General features: G+C 39.2%; 1 protein-coding gene across 6 annotated transcripts in view; it reads right to left on the reverse strand.

The window, feature by feature from the left end:
• Positions 1 to 924: 924 nt before the first annotated feature.
• Positions 925 to 24,216, reverse strand: part of clcn3 (chloride channel 3) — a 53,369-nt gene continuing 30,077 nt past the window's right edge. For 3 of the 6 annotated variants that reach the window (XM_055195138.2, XM_055195176.2, XM_055195148.2), the window contains 11 exons: positions 20,618 to 20,805; positions 20,400 to 20,522; positions 19,941 to 20,147; positions 19,724 to 19,804; positions 19,030 to 19,282; positions 18,518 to 18,807; positions 14,671 to 14,857; positions 14,178 to 14,576; positions 12,034 to 12,250; positions 8,966 to 9,041; positions 925 to 2,999 (listed from right to left, as the gene is read on the reverse strand). In XM_055195138.2, coding sequence (XP_055051113.1) covers positions 2,838 to 2,999; positions 8,966 to 9,041; positions 12,034 to 12,250; positions 14,178 to 14,576; positions 14,671 to 14,857; positions 18,518 to 18,807; positions 19,030 to 19,282; positions 19,724 to 19,804; positions 19,941 to 20,147; positions 20,400 to 20,522; positions 20,618 to 20,805 — 2,183 coding nt within the window. In that variant the 3' untranslated portion in view covers positions 925 to 2,837. Of the gene's footprint in view, positions 3,000 to 6,430; positions 6,477 to 8,965; positions 9,042 to 12,033; positions 12,251 to 14,177; positions 14,577 to 14,670; positions 14,858 to 18,517; positions 18,808 to 19,029; positions 19,283 to 19,723; positions 19,805 to 19,940; positions 20,148 to 20,399; positions 20,523 to 20,617; positions 20,806 to 24,216 lie in introns of all 6 variants that reach the window. The other 3 variants (XM_055195158.2, XM_055195185.2, XM_055195167.2) reach the window with 2 other exon arrangements.

A 24,216-nucleotide genomic window follows, 5' to 3' on the forward strand; every position in this document is an offset into this window, starting at 1 on the left:
AGAGAAAACGCTTCCCCACCAATGACGAGTATTTCCGTCTTTCCGCAACTTTTTAAAACCGGAAGTATTGCCCTAAGCAAACGGCTGCATGTCCGTGTCTGTTTTAAAGATCGCTCTGAATGGGATCTCTATGAAAAGTCAGTCACAAAAATGGAATTATCTCTGCTTTTTGCTCAAAATGTGGTGTTTTTGCAGAAACCTACCCATATTCAAAAGCTGATTACAAAAGAACTACTGAAGGTAGGATGAAACTTTTTTTGTTTGAAGAAGAACATTTTCTGAAAGGCATTAAACTTTTGTGAAAATCATAAAAAACTCTGGCGCTGGCTGGCAACTTTTTTAAAAAACGCTGGCGGTGAAAGAGTTAAATGACAAACCTAAAAACGGCACACTTTGTGCCAATTTTAACATGCTGTAATTAATTATCTGTGAAGTATTTTGAGCTAAAATTTTACGTACGCACTCTGGGGACACCAAAGATGTAGTTTACGTCTTTAAAAAAATCTACTAATATGACCCCTTTAATATCTTTATGGTTTCTGGCATTCATTTTTTTTTGATAATTTTGACCCATACAATATATTTTTGGTAATTGCTATAAATATTCATGTGTTCCTTTTTTTAATCACAAATAGTAATGATGTGATATTTGGCTAGTGGTCATGCCTTCAACCATTTACTATTACTATTTATATACCTAAACCAAACAAACAATAATTTCATAGCTCTTGCTCTCAAAAACTTTGTGTATGGCCAAACATTTGACAAGACTATACATCATGTGATGTCTTGTTATTTAATGAATAAAGTTGAGAAACACACCATTGAATGTAACACACACCACTGTTGATTTGATTAACCAGAGAGCAGATTTTGACATGCGGTACTTCATACGTGAAAGCAATACAGGGCAAACACAGCATATACACTTAATTTAAAACAATTTATTTTTTACATATTTTTAATGTACAATCAAACCATCAATCATATGTAAAATTCTCAGTATTGTACAACTCTAGCACTAGTATAAATAAAAAAAAATTGGATCAATATATAACAACATTGTTTCCTATATCGATTAACAGAGCAACATCAACTGCTAATGAAAACACAGAGCCTCACTCACACAAACTCATTTAGCATCAATCAGCAGGGTCACCATGGAAACAAAAATGACAATTTCACCGTCCTGTTAAAAAACAACACTTCAGCCTTGTTTCAGAAAAAACATATGCTATCAAGTAACTAAAGAAGTGAAATTTTAAGAGAAAACAAAAGGTTAAGAGGAGCTGGTATGTTATAAATATGTGATTTAACATACAGAATAGGGAAGAGCAAAGTCAAATTTGCACAAAACTGAGCCATTTATTTTTGCAAAAACGATTAGAGTGACCGAAAGCAACTGTCACACATGAAGTGCAACTATTCATTCCCACATTCTCTAGTATCTCAATAATAAACTCTGCAACTGTGCCAAAAATAGCAAGTCTGCATGATTTACCATTTCTAAAATAAAACCCTGCAGAGATGGTTTATATGCAGCCTGTATGTACATGTGGTTTTGATGAACCTTCCTAACCCAAAACTCAGTTGCCTACTCAAATCAGGGTAAGATCTTTTTCTAATTACTGTAATGTGATAAAGATATTTATTCAAATTGTTTACAATGTACATTGTGCAACTAATTGTTGTAATTAAATTCATGCTCAAACGCAATATACTTTCTATAGACGGGACAGGATTTGTGTTAGTGTATTACAATACGTGACTTATGTATTACAGTAGAGTCAAAAATGTTGGGTTGCTTTAACCCATAGCTGGATCAAATATGGACAAACCCAACTGTTGGGTGATTAATAACCCTTCACTGGGTTGTTGTCATCCAACTATGGGATGAAATAACCCAACATTTTTAGTGTGTAAAAGAAAAAATAAATTTTGAAAGTTTAAACAAGGCTTTTATCTAACTGCTCTGGAACCAACAATCTCCAATTTGATCATTTATGTTTGTTCACCAACACAATTTTGTTAGAGTAGTTACTTAGTATGTTAAAATAGGACAACCAAGACAGCAGCTTTAAAAGAAGTACCTTCACGTTTTGTTGATGAAAAACAAACAAGTTCTCAGATTTGTGGACACTAAATCCGGTCACAGAACCTTGGTTGACATACTTGGACTGCCATTTGTAGTGTCGAGGTTTAAGGGGATTAATGAAAGTTAACTAACTCACCCTGTTATCTAACCCTCCTGTCGCATAGGTAGCACAAAACCTGCTTTTTTAATGCTTTTTGATAGTTTTAATACTTCATAAATATAAACAGGCATGATCTGTATACACATACAGGACTTGGAGCGTTATATCCTGGCTGGAATGTTGGGATGCTTTTACAAACACAATCTCACTCCTTCAAAACGTACACACAACAGGTAAACAATGTTATGCAGTCTTTGTTTTTGGGCAGTGAGTGAGGTCTCGCTTTGCAGTGAAGGTCCCTCCTCGCAACCGAGCGGTTCATCTTGACCTTCTCAAGACACATTTTCTCAGGCAGAAAGCGAAGGGAGGCCAAATAAAGAGAGCCCGAAGGTAAAAGAGTAAAGGTGCCTTGTGTGGGTGTTTGTGCATGCGTGTGAGAGTTAGCTTTAGCGTGTTAGCATGTAAACGCTAACCCGAGACTTTTCTCAAACTCCAGACTTCTCAAAGCAGCCAGACTTTACCTCAACTATCTCCTTCTGGTATCTTGTGCATGTATCCAGAAGATATGGCCAGGATGGGGTCCCATCTGGCATAGTGTTTTTTTTTTGATGGGCAGGTTAAGGGTACCAAATGAACGTGTGGTCAGAGGGATGAATTGTCCAGTAAACGCACCTCCTCTTCACTTTCTTCCACGTAGCGAGAGGAGGAGGATGCTAATTGAACATTATGGACTCTGGGTCTTGGTTTGCCATCTGGGCCATATGACGGAGGATATCTTTTTTTGTAATAATACCAAGGAGGCGCCTGCAAAGAGAAAAGGGTAAAGAAAAATGAATCGTTGGTATGGTTTCTTGTCTTAAGCAATGAAAACTGTCATTTCTGTTGCCATGTTCTGCAGGGAAATCTCACACAACTATTTGTTTTTGAAGAATTTTATGAATCTTACAAACGAAGATGTGTTATACTATAATTGACAATGTTTGAATCTTAGTCAAATTATTGCTATAATTAGATTACGCCAATTCAAAAATGCAGTTTTGGCAACAGACAGTTGACAGCCTTTGGATAAAAAAGGGCAGAGAGTGTGGAAGATTGTACAGGAATCACTACAGCATTTCTATAAGCCAACAGCACCTATACAGTGTGAAGCAACTGGAAGTGAAACAGTGTGAGCGTCTTCATCTTCACACACTCTGGCCTTGGTGAACAAAAGAGCAGACAGTTATTTTACAACACAAATTCAAGAGCATACTTATACAGAATATTAGTTTGTTCATTTATTTGTAAACAGTGTTGGGAAGTAACATCAAAGAGATAATTCACCAAAAGATGAAAATCAACTCATCATTTAATTTATGCCTTTCAATGTCACTATGGGTTTCTTTGCTCTTTGTAACCAAAAAGAACATTTAAGAAACGCTTTTGGTTTATGTCTTTATAAAGGCTGCGCAAATTACTTATTAAGTCTTATTTAAAGGGATACTCCTTTTTTTACCGTTTTGGAATCCATTCAGCCGATCTACGGGTCCGGCGCCACCACTCTTAGCACAGCTTAGCACAATCCATTGAATCCGATTAGACCATTAGCATTGCGCTCAAAAGTAACCCAAGAGTTTTGATAGTTTCTTATTTTAAACGTGACTCTTCTGGAGTTACATCGTGTACTAAGACCGGCAGAAAATTAAAAGTTGCAATTTTCTAGTCCGATATGTCCAGGTACTATACTCTCATTCTGGCGTAATAATCAAGGACCCTGCTGCCATTCCACGGCCGCAGGAGGCGCAATGATACTACTCAGCAGCCAAAAATAGTGCCCTTGGTAACTTTCAATAGCAGAGGACTATTTTCGGGCAGTGCGTAATATCATTGCCCCTCCTGCAGCCATGTTACGGCAGCAAAGCCCCTGATTACCACGCCAGAACGAGAACTCCCAGCCATATCGGCTTAGAAAATCGCAACCCCCAATTTTCCGCCAGTCAGTTAGTAGACGATCTAAGTACAGAAGAGTCAAGTTTTAAATAGGAAAAATAATGAAACTCTTTGGTTATTTTTGAGCGCAATGCTAACGGTCTAATCAGATTCAATGGATAATGCTAAGCTATGTTAAACGTGGTAACGCCAAACCCGGAGATCGGGTGAATGGATTCCAAAACGGTAAAAATCAAATGTTTAACTCTGGAGAGCTGGAAGATGAGCATATTTTCAATAAAAATTGGAGTATCCCTTTAAGCCAGGGGTGGGAAACCCTGGTCCTGGAGGGCCACTGTCCTGCAGAGTCCAGTCCCAGCCATACTCAAACACACCTGAAAAATCTAATTTAAGTCTTCAGGATTACTTGGAAATGAACTTCAGGTGTGTTTGGTTAGGGTTGAAACTAAACTCTGCATGACAGTGGCCCTCCAGGACCCAGGGTTTCCCACTCCTGCTTTAAGCCCAAAGTGTAGTCTACTTTTTATGCATTCGCGAGCGTACGTGCATAGTCGAATGCAAAGCATCATTTATTTGACTCAATGCACATGCGCAACGTCAGTGCACATGTTTGAGACAAAATGCAATACCTCTTATGGCCTACATACTACATACTCCTGTGCGACCTAAGCGAAGTAGTACAGTACGTGCACACTCTTCTGATGATGAAAATTCCATCATGCGCACTGTACGCAGGTCCTCACAAACGTGTAGAAACTGGACTATAGACCGTTTTATTGGATGCACATGCGGTGACGCAATTACACGTCTTGTCTGAACTTTACTTCCGGTTTCTGTTAGTTTAATGGTCTGACTAGTTAGACTTTTAAACAAATACTTTGTCGAAAATAACAAATGTTTTGGTTTCATAGGTTATCTACGTGTTGTTTATTTTGCTTTTTATATAAATAATGTTATTTATTCTTCGCTGAGTTTACCGGAAGTTACGTGTTTTCCACGAAAGCCGCTTGTTTATGTTGTTACCGTCTATACTTCCAACTTTAGAGTAAGACGATTCACGCAGTTCAAAAGTCAACAATGTGGGTTCTTATGCCCACACCATACCCTATCTAAGGGGAGGTTTACACAACAATGATTGTAATAAAAACTGAATGTTTTTTCCTTAGTGTTGTTGAAACATTTAATGTACACACCACATCATTGTAACATGATCCATATATTTACATGGATCCACAATGGTTGTCAAGTACTTACGCATGCCTGTAGACTAGAGACATAATCCGCATACACATGAAGTCACGGTTTTCACAGATTTATGTTTTGAAAATTTAGAAAAAACTTTGAAACCAGTTTTTAAGCCCCCTAAAGACTGTAAAAACAAATGCAGGAAAATGTTATGTAAACGTAGCCTGAATGCAAACCTTTGATAGGCAAGAGTGTGCACACAAGAACCCGCTTTGTTGCTTTTTGAACTGCGTGAATGACCCTTGTTCGCACAGTAGCTGGCAAAAAAAGAAAAGTTTTTTGGCACTCTTGAGAACAAGTGAACAAATACTAAAGGTTACATTTTTGGGTAAACTATCCCTTTTGTACTTTTTCTAGATGATATATCTCACCACTCACATAGTTGTTACGGCTAGAAAAGCAATGGTTCCCGTTTGGTGAGTAGTACAATAATGCAGTGTGTCAAGCAAACTGTATAGTTACATTATTGAAAGTGACAAATTGCTTAACAGAAATAATCACTTTGCACTGCAATTTACCTTTAACATATTACCCCCACCACTGTTTGTCTAGATATTTTGTCTGGAGCCAATCACTAATTTCTCTCGCTAAAGGTACATAAAGGTAAAGGTATTCTTTACATGAACTATGCTCTTGAGTTTGGTCTTAAAAAAAAAGAGGTTTAAGTCTGATGACAATTAGTTTCACACAGAGAAGGTTAGACAATTTGACAGGAGCTGGAAATGTGTTAGCCCATCCAAACAGAGCCAGAGGCATGAAACGCTTGTGAAATGAGTGTCAAACCTTCGTGAAATGTCTGCAAAATGTTTGTGGACAAGAAGTAAAAGGTCAAACGTCGGAAAACTTAAAAGGGCGGGGTGTGGGATTTGAAACAAAGTGAGGATTGTTGGTTTGGGGTTCAGCTGATACTACAGCAGGAAGAGCTTTACTTCTAGAGCCACACCAAATCAACATGGTAACAAGACAGCATCCTATTCACAGATAATACGACTACTACAGAGATGAATAAATAGATATGTTGCTGAATGAGAAGATATTCACTACAAAGGACAGTTACTCGCCAATCATTTAAGGGCGGAGCTGCGCAAGGGGTCAGATGTCATCGATCTGTTGCCCAGCAGACGCAGAGCAGGTGCCCCGATGAGGAATTTAGCATTAAACAAAGAAGGAAACAAAATAAAATTCAGATGAAGGACATCACGGCATGTGTATTAGATGTGCTTTGCGAGTACACGTGCACAATGCAGAACTGAAAGGGAAGGGCGACATAAGAGTGCGTTTTAAAGACATCGCAGCTGTGTGACAAACTACTCTACTCTGCAGTGATGACCAAGGACAGGAGCAACAATCTGAGTGAAAGCAGATCTTATGAAAATAGGACGTCTGCAGAAGAATAAGGCATTCCTGTAGGCAGGGTCCAAAACCCTCACAGTCAATGGGAGTTGCTGTGATTTAAATTTTTGGATGTGTGCAACAGTAAAAGATTGGCTATTTGACAGTAGGATTTCCATTGTGATGACTGCCAGTCGCCAGTCTCTACAGTCAACAAGAAATCAAAATCTCTTTCTGGATTTTTCCACCATTTAACTCTTTCCCGCCATTTTTTTAAAAAGTTGTTATGCAGCGCCAGCATTTTTTATGATTTTCAAGTTTAACGCCTTACAGAAAATGTTTTTCTTTAAATATTTAAACACTATATCAAATAAAAAAAACAGACCCTCTGCTTTTGAAAAACCTGTTTTATCCTATCTTTACTTGTTTTCTTTTTATCATCTCTCAAATATGAGTAGGTTTCTTAAAAAATACCACATTTTGAGCAACAGGCCAAAAAAAGACTTTTGTTAGAGATCAGATTCAGAGCGATCATCAAAAATATACACATAGTTTTTACTGTTTTTAAACCAGTGGATGCTTTAGTTGAGTAAAAGCGCCACCTGGGAAGTGTTTTCTCTCAATTGACGAGATCAATGGCGGGGAAAGAGTTAATAGAATAAAATCCTATTTTATTCAGAAATAACATCATTCAAGTAAAATATGTTGTAAACATCGACTGTCGTCAAAAACAGACTGATGCAATGGTTGAATGATCAATTTTACAATGCGATTTGACTTGTGAAATTTAGTTACCAATTGGCCAGTAACCCTTTATATTTATTTGCCAAAGCCAAATTGTACTATTGCATTAGGTACTGTTGAGGCTTTTGGACCCTGCATATAGGACAGTTCCACAATTTAAAATATTTCGAAATGGTTTTAAAAAAAGTCTCCTACAGACATTCATTGAAGGAAAACACCAACATTTTTCAACACCTCACTATGTTTTTACCCCAACCCAGACAAATTATACACACCCATCTTCACTCAATGTGTGCACTTAAAGGGACAATAAGTAGAATTTACCCCCATCTAGTGGTGAAATTGTATTTTGCATTCAAACGAATAGTGCTCTCTAGCACCTCGCTTTTCCAAATGTGTGTTGCAACTATTGTAGCCGTTACGTACTCACTGATCTCCTTGTCCGTTTCAGCTGGTTCACGTGTTCTGAATGAAAACACGTTGTGGAAATGCGTTGGTAGGCTAGTGCTTTTTGTCTCTCTCTGCTATTATAGTTTATCAATACGGCAGAACAACATGTAAGCCTCCTTGGACTTACCCGTTCAATGTAAGTAAAGAGAAAAAATTCTAAGCTTACAAAGGAAAGTCAGATCACTGGCAAAGGTCATTTGACACCAACGAGGACATATTTATGAATAAAGATTGATTTTGATTAATAAAACACTTAAAACCCTACTTACTGTCCCTTTAATCTTTGTACAGTGCGCTGTGAACGTGCCAGCATCCAGCCCAGCCCCATCCACTCCCCAGGATCCAAACAGGGATGAATCCAGAAGCCAAAACACCTCCATGTTTTCCCCACTCAAAGACTGTTACATGAGTAGTTATGGTGGCACAAAACAAAAAGCGGCAATTTTTTAAGGCGATAAAAAAGAACTATACTGTATGGCAGAAGAGCACCCAGTTTGCAGCACTTTGATCTCGAGCGCAGTAATATTGACTGCAGTTTGAGCGATAGGGGGAGTAGGCAGGAGTGATGATGTAAGTGCGCGCCGAGGTCAAAGTGCTGCAAACCAAGTGCTCCTCCGCCATACAATACAGTTATAATTTTTTATCTACTTAAAAATAACCACGTTTTGTTTGTGCCACCATACTTACTTGTTTAAATAGGGAAAACCTGGAAGTGCCTGGTGGCTTCCAAATTCATCCCCGCCTGGATCCCAAGGAATGAATGGGGCTAGGCCAAACGCCAACACATTCACAACGCGCCGCACAAAGATTAAGTGCACGCACCGAAAAAAGATAGGCATGCATTAATTCATCCAAGTTGAGATAAGAACATAGCAAAACATTGAAAAACTGTGGTGTTTTCCTTCAAAGTGACTAGAATAAATGTAGAATTTGTAAAACTGAATGTAGCGACATATAGAATTGCATCTTATTTGTTTTTTAAGGGAACTCAGACGTGTCTATCTTTTCACTCAAGTTTCATGCGTCCCTCCTAAGAGGTAGAGTGGGGGGGCATGTGCGGGGCTAATCACCAAGGGCTCCACTTGCTGCTTGATCTCTTCCAGGTGTTCTAAAATATTCTTCTTTGTGATGATGCCCAATACAATCCTGAAACACACACCGTGACGACCATCACTTAGCAACAAAAATTACACCGACAACTGAAGTACAAACAAATAGAAATTAAAAAACAACATAAAGAGTAATAAAGGCAACAGAAGCAATATGAACAGATCATCAAAATTAACAGGTGCAATGAAATGAAATAAACCGAACATAACCAAATTAATTAAATTGGAAATATTAGCCACCACCACCATAAAATAAAAAATATATGATTAAGAAAGTAATTTTTATCAAAACTACTACAAAAACTACTTAAACTAGTCAAACAAATTTTTGTATTGTTACTTACTACAGACCCTTTAACTGTTAGCAAACATTGTGACGTTTTTTGTGGGCGAAGTTTAGGTGGAGGCAAACCGACCGCTGATCTCTTCACTAACGCTAGCTAATAAGTTAAGTATGACTTCTTATAGTCGAGGATTCGACGTTTCGATTCGGAAATGTCTGATTCGACTATGAACCTCATAGTCGAATAGTAGGGAAGTGTCATGTAACCAATGAGCAGCAGCACTGAGAAGCTTAACAGCATGGATGACAAGTAACCGCAACAACCGTGCTTTTCACGTTAAATTCATATAAAGCTATGCCCTTCTTTTTTTCCACATCATATGTACAATAAAGGCAAAATAGAAAGAGTTAAGAGAGTAACTTGTTTTTCGTACATTTCTATTCAAAATGTAATACTATGCAAAAGTGAAACTAAGATGACAGAATAACTGTAGCGTAAATTAAATTACTTTAATTTAACTGATTGCTTTCCAGCATTAAAACCACTTAAAATAAAAACATTTATAGGTTTTTTCTTTGTATACAGCGTCCGCTCCGTGAATAAGGAGCTGCAGCCAAAAACGCCGGTGGCTTTATTATTAACAGACTGAACACTTGACTCTTACCTGGATATTTAGATATGAAAGTTTTTCATCAAAAGTATCTGCGTGAAACATTATAAACACTGAAAATCACCTGCGACTCGACTGTTTAAGCACGTCCACTATGTTACAGAGAGTCCGCTTAATTAACGGCTTTTCGTTCAGTCCGCGTGAGCTAAACTTTATGCTCCGTTATTTTTTTTTACTATATTTTGCTATATTTCTACATATTTTTGACCAAGTAACACTCGGATATAATGTAGTTGTTTTGTAATGTAAGTCCATCAAGCTTAATTTAGCCAAAATAATGATTTATTCGTTTTCATACTTTATAAAAGATACACATTAATTTATCTACTAATATACTATTGAAAATACCATAAATAAATATTTATTGCCTTCTGTACAGGTGCATAAATACTATCTTAATTTTAATTTCTTTTAGACACTGCTTTGTTCTGTATTTAAATTCCTTCACCGCAACAGCCCTAGCTGCTATCTAAAATAAAGGTTCGACTATCAGTCGACTACGGCAAAATCTAACGAATCAGATTCGACTATGAAAATCCTTAGTAGAAAACAGCCCTAAAGTTAAGTAAGCTAACACTATGACACCGTTGTATTTGTTAACATTAGTAAATGCATTAGCTAACATGAATTACCAATAAGCAATGTAGTTATTCATCATTTATTAATCTTTTTTAATGCCAATACAGTTATTCATGTTCATAGTGAAATAACTAATGATAACAGATACAACTTTTGATTTTAAAACATATTAGTAAATACTTAATTAACATAAACCAATAAATGCCATTTTCATTGTTAGTTCATGTAAGCTGATGCATTAACTCATATTAGCAATTACAACCTTATTGTAAAGTGTTAACATTTTGAAACAATGACTGTAGAAAAAGTTTAAAGTTTTTAACAGACTGGCACACGCTCACAATGTATGAATGATGTGACAGGATTACCTCCAATTAAGTTAGTGGCCTGATATCTACACCTAGTGTTTATATTAAAGAGAAATTGAGGGATTATAAATCCTTAGATGTCGATATCTACTGGATGGACGCGAACATGAAGTGTGCAAGTATTTTTGATGATCGTTTCTGTCCAGTCTGCCCGTTTTATAGCATTTAACCACTGCTGTCATCGTTGTTTTGCAGGGTATGCATTCATTTTGTAGCCGACTCTATGCTATGTATTGGCGGCCTCCAGTTTTTTCTTTGTTTTGCCTCCAGCTAGCGCTGTGACGTAATTGTGAAGTAGGCCCTAAAAGGATCTATAGCAGAGGTCTCCAACATGGTGCCTGTGGGCAAAGCACATTCTACTAATAGCCCCAATTTTAATATTTATTTATTACATATTTTTATATTAGCTTGCCTTGTTTTATGCATGTTAACATTTTAAATAATAAAACAATAATAAAATCAACAAGTAAAACAAAAAAGTTTTGAGTAGACTATATCAAAAAATAGGATTGGGGAAATTATTCAGCTTTTTGTTATGATGATCTGGGTCAACATAAAAGCAGATAAAGGATGATAGAAATTTTTTTATATATTCCTATTCCAAACGACTCCAATGCTTCATAGACTGTAGTACATCGTTTACACAGCAGGGTGCGCTGCAAAGCAACAGCTGACTAAAATTGCATCACATGACTCTTCACATGACCAAGTGGATTCATGGGATATTATAAAACCCTGTGGCCTTTTAAAAGAAACTTAAAGCTAATAAATATGCCATGCATTTCATTACATTCACTTTACTTTTAAAGACAATATTGCTGGTGTGGCTTTTTTAATATTTGAAGCTATAGTTTTTGAGACGCGATTATGCACACAAGGGGATAAAAACTGCACAAGGAATGAAATCTTTGTTTTTTGTGCGGGTGTGTATGAGTGTTGTTTCAACCATGGCTGAGCAGGAGACAAGCAGCTGAGAGTCACAAGGTTCAGTGTGTGAATCCCCAGATGAGTGACACCACAGAGCCATCAGCACTCTACTGATGGGATGCATGTTAGTTGAAAACTATTACACAAAGAACACTGGGGAGGGAACACGTTTCATGCTCCGGCCTCCAAGTGGACACTTACCCATTGTGCGTCACAAGGCACTGACGCAGCCCGAGCTTGCGGAAAATGTCGACCACAATCTCCATGGGTGTGTGGTCTGTGACGGTGAAGGGGCTCATGTCGAGGATGCTGCGGAGTTTCAGAGGCCGCGGGCTGTCGGCCGGAAGGGTCGGGGCATGCTGGGTAAAATAAACTCGTGAATTCATCACTATTCCCTCCTGCTTACGGCGGGCATTTTCTGAAGAGGGTAAAAAAAAGAGCAAAGGAAACGCTTTTGGTTAGCATATGTCTGTTTGGATACATTGTTTACGTAATGATGTGCCACAACACCACAGAGTACTGGACTTACAGTAAGAAAATAAAGTACAAAAATGATGCTGAAAATAGGTTTAATTTTAACCTGCTAACTGGCACTGTGCCTTGAGCGGGACACCTAAGTTTACATCAATATTTTTCATGTAAATGTTAAAGGCGGAGTCCATGATGTTTGAAAGCCAATGTTTATATTTGAAATCACCTAAACAAACACGCTCCTACCCCAATAGAATCTGGACCTTCTGTTGATAGACCCGCCCCACACATACGCAACCCGGCATTTGATTTGATTTGATTGGCTATAAGTGTGTTTTGGTAGTCGGCCTGTCTCCTTTTCCAAAGCGTTTTTCAAACATCGTGGACTCCGCCTTTAATCTATCACGACAAACTATTGAGGCTTCAAGACCAAAAAAATGGCAGTGTTATATTAATTTGAAGGTGTACATCAACTTTACACCACCACCCCACTCAAAAAGGGCTGCGCCAGTTAAAGGGTTAAATCTGTAAACAAATCAAAGCTTATTGCTTAGGATGTTTCCCTGAAATTAAACTTAAACATGCTATTGACAGGTTCAGCCAAGTTCACCATTTTGTTTGTTGCGTTTTATTTTGGGTAACATTGGCCCCATACACACTGCAGCTGAATTTGTTTGCAATTTCACTTTTTAGTATATATAATCCTATTTTTCTACACACACACTAGTTATGGGAGTGACAACCGCATTCAAATACCTAAAAGAGCTATGAGCATACTCATGTTTACATACTCATGTTGCCAGATCTTCAAGACAGCAAACAAGAACAAGTCCATAACAAACCAAAATATATCCTAATCTTTTACATTGAAATAAGTCCAAAATATCACACCCCGCACCTGCCCGGTTTTAATAACCCTCACAACTTGATCGCTTTATAAGCCCAACTCAAACATTACTTATGATAAATGTAATATTACTTTGGGTTAAAACAGTGAATGCTGAACATGTGAGAGGACAGAACGTTTCTATCGTACCTCTGTGTCAATCATCTCAATGTAAACTATAGCCCTGTACACAATGCAAAGTTTTAGGACTGGCAACCACATTAAAATTAGTAAGTGAATCTCCTTGCTCGCTTTTTCTTGTTGCATCTTTTTTCGTACAAAATCTGGCAACACTAGTAAGCAAACACTCATCATACCTCTGTGACGTTCTGCACTGTGCATACAGAAGATATACTGTCTAAATATTTATTAATATTTACAATATATTATTGTGTTTGTACAGAACAGGATTAAGCACTAAAAGGTGAAGTGACAACTGAACTTTGCTGCAGTGTGCACTAGGGCTGTCACAATGATTAAATAATCGTCTCAGCGCCATTGTTTGACCTCATCGTGATGATTTTAGATCACCGCAATGATTGCACATTTCTCTAAAAAACACAAGGGGGAGCTGCAGGAATTTATTTTTTTGCAGCCACTACAGGTATGTGGTCCTGCACTAATATGATCTTAGCAGGATTGGCTACTATTTAGGCCTGTTCTGGTATAGTTTATTTTGATTGCATTTTTATTTTCATGTATTTTTTAGACACTTTATTGTGTTTATTTCTTGTGAAGAATTTTCAGATTTTGAAAGATATATTAATTAAATAATTATTTTGAAATAAGTGTTATGTGTACTAATATTTACTGCCAGGTAAACCTTGCAAAAGATTTAATTAATCGTCATAATCGCCATAATTAATTAGGCAATTAACCATTAGCCAAATTTCATAATCGTGACAGCCCTAGTGTGCACAAAATGCAAGAGAAAACAAAACCAGACAGACTATGTATGAGAACAGACAAGAAAGTGTATTTTTGTTACCTATGGCAATCGTCATATCCCTACGCAGGGCAAAGCCCACCAGTCTCTGTGACTCTTTGGAGACAATGACGGGGAAGCCATTGTAACTCGTTTCTGCGATCATGGCCTGCAACTCGCCGAGCGTCATGTCATCCTGCGTTAGCACGGCCAGCGGTGGGTCACTGCGACGTGGACGCATCACTTCCCGTGCCAACGTGGTGTGCGTGAACTCTTCTTTAGCGTCCAGGAAGGGGTATCCGTTCAAACGAATATGGGCCTCATATATTCCCTCTCTCCCGAATGCATCGCCCACCCATTTACTGGTCATCACGGCTGCCATTAAAGGAACAATGTATTCCAGCCCACCAGTCAATTCAAACACGATGACCACCAGAGACACGGTCATTCGAGTCACACCACCTACAGCGGGCATAATGCTACAAATTAGTTCACAGACAAAAGCAAAAACACATGCAAAGGACAAAGCAGGATCAAAGCACGCATGCACACTTACCAAGGCAGGCTGCCGCCCCCACCATAGCGTACAGTCCAGGCGTGATGCAGTCTGCACCCACCTCACACCACTCTCTGAACAGGAACCAGTCGTGGTGATAATACGCCAGCTGCTCTACAGCGATGCCCACAATGCGTCCAGCAATTGCACCAATGGCCATGCTGGGAATGAATAGACCTGACGGCACCTGTGAATACCATCACAAAACCAAATAAATATTTTCAGCCCATTGTGTTGAATTTCATAACTGGCTTGAGTTTTTAGTGCATGTGATTTTTCCTATTTAAAATATTGAAACTCTTTGGTTATTTTTGTAGGCGCAATGCTAATGGAATAATCAGATTCAATGGATTGTGCTAAGCTATCCTAAAAGTGGTAGCACCAGACCCTGAAATCGACTGAATGGATTCCAAAATGGTAAATATCAAATGTTTAACTTTAGGGGAGATTTAACTTCTGGAAAATGAGCATATTTTCAAAAAAAGTGGAGTGTCCCTTTAACTCATACTATGTCCACCTTATATTACTTCATACTTTATTGGGTATGTAGTGTAAAAGTAAACTAAAACTTCATGTGCTGTACAATACATTAACTCTTTCCCCACCATTGACTAATTATCTCATAAATTCAGAGAAAACGCTTCCCTGCCAAAGACGAGTTTTATGGCAAACTATTTTCAGCTGTTATCCACTAGGTGGCGCTCTTACCCAACTTATAAACACTTAAGCACCAACTGATGCAAAAACAGTAAAAACTCTGTCTATGTTTTGATCATAATTCTAAATCTGATCTCTAATAAAAGTCCTTTACAAAAATGCTAGAATTTGGTATTTTTGAAGAAACCTATTTAAAAGGGATAGTTCGGCCAAAAATGATACTAAACCCATGACTCACTCACCCCGAAGCTGTCCGAGATGCACATGTCCATCATTTTTCAGACAAACAAATTTTCCGTTATTTTAGAAAATATCTTATATCTTTCAGCTGCTAAACAGTAAAGCTACGGGGTCCACGTCCTTTAAGTCCAAAAACTGTGCATATATCCTTGCCCAAAGAAATCCAAACGGCTCTAGGATGATAAATAAAGGTCTTCTGAGGGTAATCCACGCGGTGTTGTTGTAGAAATATCCGTATTTAAAACTTTATAAACAAAAGTAACTACCTTGCGGTAGCGCCGCCATCTTAGACTCCTCTGTATTCAGGAGAGTATCAGCGTAGTGTACGCACTTTTCTTAGTGATGTATGACAAATTCGGAGGGGGTGGCACAGAGCAGCAGCAGATAAACCTCTGTAAGCTGTGTAAGCTCTCATCTTGAATGCGGACGCGACTAAGATGGCGGCATTACCAGAAGTAGTTTTCGTTTATAAAGTTTTAAATGTGGATATTTCTACAACAAAGCGAGGCGGATTACCCTCCGAAGGCCTTTGTTTATCATCGTGGAGCCATTTGAATTTATTTTGTGAAGGATAGATGCACATTTTTTGGACTTGAAGGACGTGGACCCCATAACTTCACAATTGATTAACTGAAAGATCTAAAACATTTTCTAAAATAACTGAAAATGTCATCGTCTGAAAAATGATGGACATATGTATCTCGGACGGCTTGGGAGTAAGTAAATCATGGATTTAATATAATTTTTGTCCGAACTATCCTTTTAAGAGGTGATAAAAAGATAGGATGCAACTTTTTCTGTTTCTTTTTGTATTTTCTTTCATATGATATATGGTATGTTTATATATTTAATGAAGAAAGTTTTCTGGAAGGCATTAAAAATGCTGGCATTGGCTAGCAACTTAAAGGGATAGTTCGGCCAAAAAATGATATTAAACCCATGATTTACTCACCCCGAAGCCGTCAGAGATGCATATGTCCATCATTTTTTTAGACGATGACATTTTCAGTTATTTTAGAAAATGTTTTAGATCTTTCAGTTAATCAAATGTGAAGTCCAAAAAATGTGCATCCATCCTTCACAAAATAAATCCAAACGGCTCCACAATGACAAACAAAGTCCCTCTGAGGGCAATCCACGCAGCTTCGCCGCAAAAATATCCATATTCAAAACTCCACAAACGAAAACAACTAGCCTCCGGTAATGCCGCCATCCCAGTCGCGTCCGCACTCAAGATCAGAGCTTTACACAGCGTACGAAGGTTTCTCTGCTGCTGCTCTGTGCCCCCGCCCTCCGAATTTGTCATACGTCACTAAGAAAAGTGCGTACACTACGCTAATACTCTCTCCTGAATACAGAGGAGTCCAAGATGGCGGCGCCACCGGAAGGTAGCTATTTTGGTTTATAAAGTTTTAAATATGGATATCTTCACAACAGCACCGCACGGATTACCCTCAGAAGACCTCTATCCATCATCCTGGAGCCGCTTGGATTTATTTTGTGAAGGATGGATGCACATTTTTTGGACTTGAAGGTCGTGGACCCCGCAACTTCACATTTAATTAACTGAAAGATCTAAAACATTTTCTAAAATAACTGAAAATGTGAAAAATGATGGACATATGCATCTCGGACAGCTTGGGGGTGAGCAGGGGTTAAATTGGGATTTGTTATGTGGGGGGGCTCTGCGGGGAGGGTACTTTAAGGGGTAACATGTTTAATACTGATGACAGCAAAGCCACTGGTGTGTTTTAATGACATTCTGGACCTCTGATAGGATTTGATAAGTTTCAACTTTAAATCTGTGCCAGAGATTGACCACAAATATTTTATAAAGAGTGTCTGAATTTTAAATTATGCAAATCTATGAGTTTGACACCCTATATCCTTTTGTTGCACATGTCATTATGCACAATTGATTAAAAACTTTAAATGAAGTAAAAGGAATCAACCTCCTTGAATAATTCTATATGCATAAGATAGGCTACCCAAAAAGATTAAATTAACAAGAAAAGGTACAACACACAGTACTGTATTATCAACATGTCATAATACATTAGCAATAGAAATTCCCTATGCTGGTCAGCAGCTAAAACAATCAAAAATCTAAATACATAAATGTATTAAACTATACAGTGAGTTATATCCAGTGTTATCCAGTTAACAACATACTGTAAATAGATGAGTGACATACATACTTTAGTCCGTTTCTAGTCTTCTATTAAATTTCCTCGACGTGGGCCCCTCTCTCTCTCTCTCTCTCTCTCTCTCTCTCTCTCTCTCTCGCTGGCTCTTTCTCTCTGCGCGCTCTCTCTCTCGCTCTCTCTCTCGCGCTCTCTCTCGCGCTCTCTCTCGCGCTCTCTCTCTCACGCGCTCTCTCTCACGCTCTCTCTCTCTCTCTCTCTCTCTCGTCTCTACAATGTCAAATGATCCTGTGTGAAAGCGCGTTCTTGAAGTTCCTGAGTTTTTTCGCTCGAGTTGCATAACTTGCGCGAAGACGCGTTTAAAAGGAAAAGCGCGTGTTTCCGCGGCAATTGCGCCGCCCAATTCGCGTCATTTGCATCGCCCCGTGCTAGGACGCGTCTGATTGCGTCTTTGCATTGACTTTGTATGTAATCTACTCGCGCAAATCGTTGAACTTGCGTTGGTGAGTATGCCCCATAATGAATGGAAACACATTATTCCCTTCGCGTCAGTGCACACGCACCAGCGCAGCGGGGACACTGGCACGAGCAGAACGAGACCTTCAGCCTATGTGCCGGAGCTTAGCCCCGGACGGCCCCGGCCCAATTTAAACCCTGGGGGTGAGTCAATCATGGGTTTAATATCATTTTTGGCCGAACTATCCCTTTAAGCAAAAAAAAAAAAAAAAAAAACGCTGGCAGATGTTATTAAGCAACTGAAATAATGGTTGGTGTAAATTGCCAAACAGCAGATGCTGGATGCTCACCTTTAGGCCGAAGGTAAAGATGGTCATGATGATTTTAAAGATGAGTGCCAGGCTAAGCTGCCACATGGCTGAGTAAACACCTGGCGTGGCGGCCTCTGATCCTTCTGGGTAAGCTTGACTGCCGTTCATCTGACTTCTGTACTGGCAGAGTTGTGATGACTCCAGCGGGCCACAATCTGTGAACAGCTCCTTAATCAGCTCGCTGGTGTTCTGCCGCGTGTACGGATTTGGAAATGCAACGATGGCCGTGATAGCAGCGACAGTGATCACTTCTAAGACCGGATACTTTCCTGGTGTAACAGATGTAAGATGTTTACATTACTTGCCTCATGATATCACTGCAATTGAAATACTAATATAATTTTTCACAGTATTGCACCAAAAAAAATTATTCTCACAAGAAAAGATGTCATGGATATCTGGGATGGCATGAGTGTTGTGCAAGTTAATGTAAAGAGATTTTTAAAATTTTTGGTGCAATATTTCTTAAAAACCACATAACACATTTTTACCAAAGCGTGTGGATTTGCGGCGCCGGCACCACGCAATATTGGCCCGGATGAAAAAGGCCCCCCATAGGCCACCAAATACCCCCAGCAGGATGAATGGGAAAAGCTCAAAAAGGTACCAGGGAGTGTGATACTCAACGTAGAACAGCACTAGCCGACTGTTCCCGAATGGATTTATGGAGCGCAGAACAAACGCTGCCACCAGTGCAGCGAAGAAAGAGCGCCACAGAGTCTTTAGAGGGAAGTAGTAACTGACCTGAGGGAAAACATAAGCAAATATGTTAGGCTAAATACCCGTTTAAGGTGATCTAATTGGTTGGAGTTGCTTGGGTGTTTTGAATGGCTGTTTAAAAACCCATCTCAAAAAAGCCTACTCCGAGGTACTATAGTATTGATATTCTGGTTTGCTGGGTTAACCTGGTCATTCCTTCAATGTATCTTTATTAGCTATTTTGCCATGAGATGTTGTAAATCAAATTGGTTAGATTGGTAACCTAACTATAACCAAAAAATATCTTATGCTTGTCTAACAAACCTGTATAAATTTCTTTGTTCTGATGAACAGGAAGGAAGACATTTGGGGGAATGCCTGCAACCAAACCACTCGCGAACCACATTCACCTCCACAGTAGGAAAAAAAGAATACTATGGAAGTGAATAATGGCATCATCCTCATAGTAAAATAGCAATAGCTCACCTCCTCTAAACTGAAGAGTACTCCTCCTATAGGAGCTCCAAAAGCAACAGACACTCCAGCAGCAGACGCGGCAGACAAAACCTGCAACAAGAGAAATACACAGAGCCATGAAAAAAGGTATCCTAAGTATCTTGTTTCTGATTTGTCTGTTGCTAAACTACAATCAATACCCAGACTATCTCCTAACCCCCACACTGTTCTGGTACTGATGTCTGACCTCTCGTTTCTTGGCCTCGTTTTTGCTGTATTTAGGGAAGAGGTAGGAAAAGATGTTGCCACAGCAACAGGCCACGTGGACCAGCGGGCCCTCCTTTCCGAGACTGAGACCTGATGCCACAGCTAGCACCAGAGTGATGGTCTTTATCAGAAGGGTCCACTTCCCAAGGTACCCCCGAATAATGAAGCCACTCAAAATGGTTTTAATCTGACAGAGAAGACACAGAAAGAGTAAGATGATCGCAAAGTAGAACAGAGATAAAGGTCAACTGCATTTCATAATGTTGCTTAATTTTAAGCTCAACACAGTTTTGTCATGCTGACACCAGCGCAGCATATTAAAACTGATAATGGCAATGCAGATACATTTGGGGCTCACCGGCCAATGCTTTTGGACCCGGACGATAAGTTGATATAGCCTACAAGGCATGGACTTATTGCCTACAATTCAAAAGGTTACCTCAGGTATTCCAGACCCGCAGGCGTAAGGTGCAAACACTTTCACCAGAGAGACTGCCAGGAAAGCAAAGGACAGCGCCCAAAACGTGAACATGAAGTAGTTCATTATATAGGAACCAGGCCCCTAGAGGACACAACAAAAAGAATATAAATCTTTGGGTAAAGCACCATCTGGTGCACATGAATACTGATCCAGAGTCAGTTTTACATGGTTCTGACCTCAGCCTGACCCAGGATGAGTTCGGCCCATGTCTTCCACTGAGGACACTTGTCTCTCTCAGCAAAGGTGGTCTCGTTGGAGCCCCAGCAGCACTGTTCATGATTGAACCACATGGCACTGAGACAAACGCCCTCCTTTAGGTCGTTCATCCAGTCAGCAGCGATGTCTATGACGCCCGCTAATGCTCCTGATGAAACAAGACAAAGACCAATAAATGCGTCACTTCTAATTTCTGTTAGTTTTTTATTCTTCAGGCCATCCCAGACTTAGGTGACTTTTCCTACAGTTTCGCTTTTTTAAAATGTCAATATATAATCAAAATCCATAAGAAATCTTTTTTTGTGTGTTGCCTGGATCTGCTTTTTTGACTCTCAGATGATTGTATCTGTGCATTTAATGAATACCCAAGCAGCATGGTTGTTGCTAAAATCTTTACTCATCTACTGAAGAAAAGTCATCCCTATCTAGAGTGAAGACAATGCAGTATTCCTTTATACTGAATTACTTTTAATTAAATTTTTGTACCTGAGAAGTACAGTACTGTTAGATCAGTCTGAAAAACCTAAACAGGACTATTTTATTTCATTATGTTTTTACTGTTGTTACTGTAATTATCTGTGCCATTGCTCATAATTTGATTATTACTAACGGTTTACTTGTCTTTAAAAATATTAAAACGCTTCTCTCGTGTGTGCACTATTGAGGGCCCTTAAACGTGCGTGCACACAGAGACTGAGGGCGAATCACAAACAGTGCAGAATCAACAATCGCTCCACATAAAAACGTTACGTTGTTTTTCATTGCTTTATTCGCAAAATGTATGTTAATGGACTACAGTATGAGACACATTAGCGCGACTCTCTCTAAAGTTCACACATCTTCTGATCTTTGAAGGGCATACTGTGATGATCACGTCTGGACCGGACACATTAAACTGCATGTGCCTCAGTGCGTACAGAAAGCTGCTCACTTTGGCTTCTTTTTGCGGTTTAATACATCCACAACGCAGACATGTTGCTTCAGACAAGCACGTGCAGGTCACGTTTTCTGTTTGTGTCATACAACCAAAATGCTCTTTTGGGCCATTTTGGGGCCTATCTAAAATGAACAAAAATGAATTAATGCAGTTAAACTACATTACTCATTGTCAGTTCATGTTAGCTAATGCATTTACTAATGTAACAAATGCAACCTTATTGTAAAGTGTCACCTATAGACCGTTTCAGCAGTAACAACATAAACAAGTGGCTGTCGCGGTCCGCATGAACTTCCGGTAAAATCCGCTAAGAATAAATAACAACAAAGTTCTTTAAACGTAGTTTATTTATATAACAAGCTAAAAAACAACACATAGATTACATAGGAAACCAAAACATTTCTTATTTTCGACGAGGCATTTGTTCAAGAGATCAGTTTAGCACCTACTCAGACCATTAAAAAAACGAAACCAGAAGTAAGGTTCGGATCTAGACGTGTATCACGTGCGTCCGATGAAACCGTCTATAGTCAGTTAAATTGGGATTTGTATGTGGGTGGCAAATACTGAAATTGTGTTACAAAGAGAGAATATAAATACAAGATATTATCAGTAGAACCTTCTTTTATTCATGAAAATTAAACTAAAATTGAAATCGCAGGGCTCCACAGTTCCAAATTTCATGATTAATAAAAACTAGGGATGTCAAAATTAATGCGTTAATATAGCGTTAGCTCAAATTCATTTTAACCCACAAATTTTATTAACACGCGATTAACGCAACACACAATTTCTGTTTGAGCCGTGATCTAGATAAATTGAGACAGCCGCGGTAGAGGCGGCAAGCCTGGTGATTTACATGTTAAGTCAATGCAAAGGCGCGATAAGGCATCCTGCAGCGCGAATGGCGCGGAACGCGCGAAAGGCGCCAGGCGTTCCTCACAAATTGAGCGTTGCCGCGGGAAACGCACGAGTTGAAAAATCTGAACTTCAGCGGATTTCCGCACCGCGTTAACCAATCAGGGCCTTGCTGTAGTAGTGACATGATTACAGGAAGCGAGCGGAGTCTCAGCAGAGTCGCAGAAGCCCCTCCCATGACGCGGATTTCCGCGTGAATGTCTTGAATGAATAGAATTTCACTCGCTGCGAATGAAGCGAGTAAACTCAAATGTTCAAGTGTCCAACTACACGCAAATAGCGCATTTTTGCCGCCTTTTGCCGTGGCTGGTGTAAACACAGCATTAGACAGTAAATATGATCCATGCTGTCTAAATGAATCAGAGGTTTTTATAAAAATAAGAACATTAAGCCCTTGTCTAAAGAAATCTGATAGTTGTACAGTCTTAAATGCTTAATCTAATGGCGCTTTTCCATTGCATAGTACCCCACGGTTTAGTTTAGTTTGGGTCGGGTCAGCTTTTCCATCGAGTTTGGTATCACTTCGCAGTGGGAGGGATTATAGGCGTGTCGTTATATTTGCGCTGCCTACTGCTGTGACATCACAAGTGAGAGCGTCCTTGTAAATTCCCATACATTTATTTATTTCTCAGTCCGCCACAAAATTAAAATTGGCCACCACAAACAGATGTTTGCACATCGCGTTTATTACTAACGTAACCTCTATCTCTCATGACAGTTTCTGTTTAAACACCCGTGGTGTCAATAGTTGACGCACTCCGCTGAGCCTCATTTAAGTTGCATTTAAGCATATAATGCTGACGTGCTCGTCGTGAAGGTTCTGCCACAAACTGCAAGTTTGGAAAAAACTGGTATGGTGTTTCTGATTCTCAACCTGTGGATGTTTTTCATCGCTAAAAGGGAGTTTGGAAACTTATAGCAGAGCACAGATGACAACATGTTTGCTCGAGACAGCGCAAGCTAATCTTTTAAATTATAGCGATGACACTGGTAGTTCTCTCAGACCAATCAGTGATCTACTGTGGTTTCGCGTCACGTTTGGTATCAGCTCGGGTCGCTTGGAACCCCAACTGAGATGGTATGAAAAAAGTATCGGGTACTACGTACTGCACCTATGGAAAAGCTCCCAAAAGTAAGCTGACCCGGCCCAAACTAAACCAAACCGTGAGGTACTATGCAATGGAAAAGCACCATAATACACAAAGAATGGTTGTCCATACACTTGCGCATCTGATATTTTGGTTTCGGTTTTAAAGCATGCAGGAATTAGAAAATTGAGTGCAGGACTTGCTTGATGTTTCACAATGGTGAAACATTACTGGTGTGCATCTTGAGACAAAACAATGGCACTTATATATTTAAAGATATGTCAGCACAAGCTGAGGACAACTCAAACAAGCATTTTAGTCTTGGACAAGAGTGGGCGTCTTTTGTGGCTGCTCGAACACATTCGACCACATGCACGTTTAAACCACAAAAGCATTCCAGTCGAATGTGTTTTTGGCTGCCTCTAAATGTGGTCAAAAGTGGACGAGCTTAAAGTTTTGAACACCATTTACACCTGTCTTTAATGTCATCCACTTGTGATCCGATCGACGAAAATGTATCTTAATTCCAGGTGTAAACAGCCCCTATAAAGTTACTTAACCCATAAACCTGTACTTGCATTTAAAGTCAGAACAAGAACAGTAAGACACTGCTTCA

Source organism: Misgurnus anguillicaudatus, chromosome 23, assembly GCF_027580225.2.
Source record: "Misgurnus anguillicaudatus chromosome 23, ASM2758022v2, whole genome shotgun sequence".
NCBI classification, from domain to species: domain Eukaryota; kingdom Metazoa; phylum Chordata; class Actinopteri; order Cypriniformes; family Cobitidae; genus Misgurnus; species Misgurnus anguillicaudatus.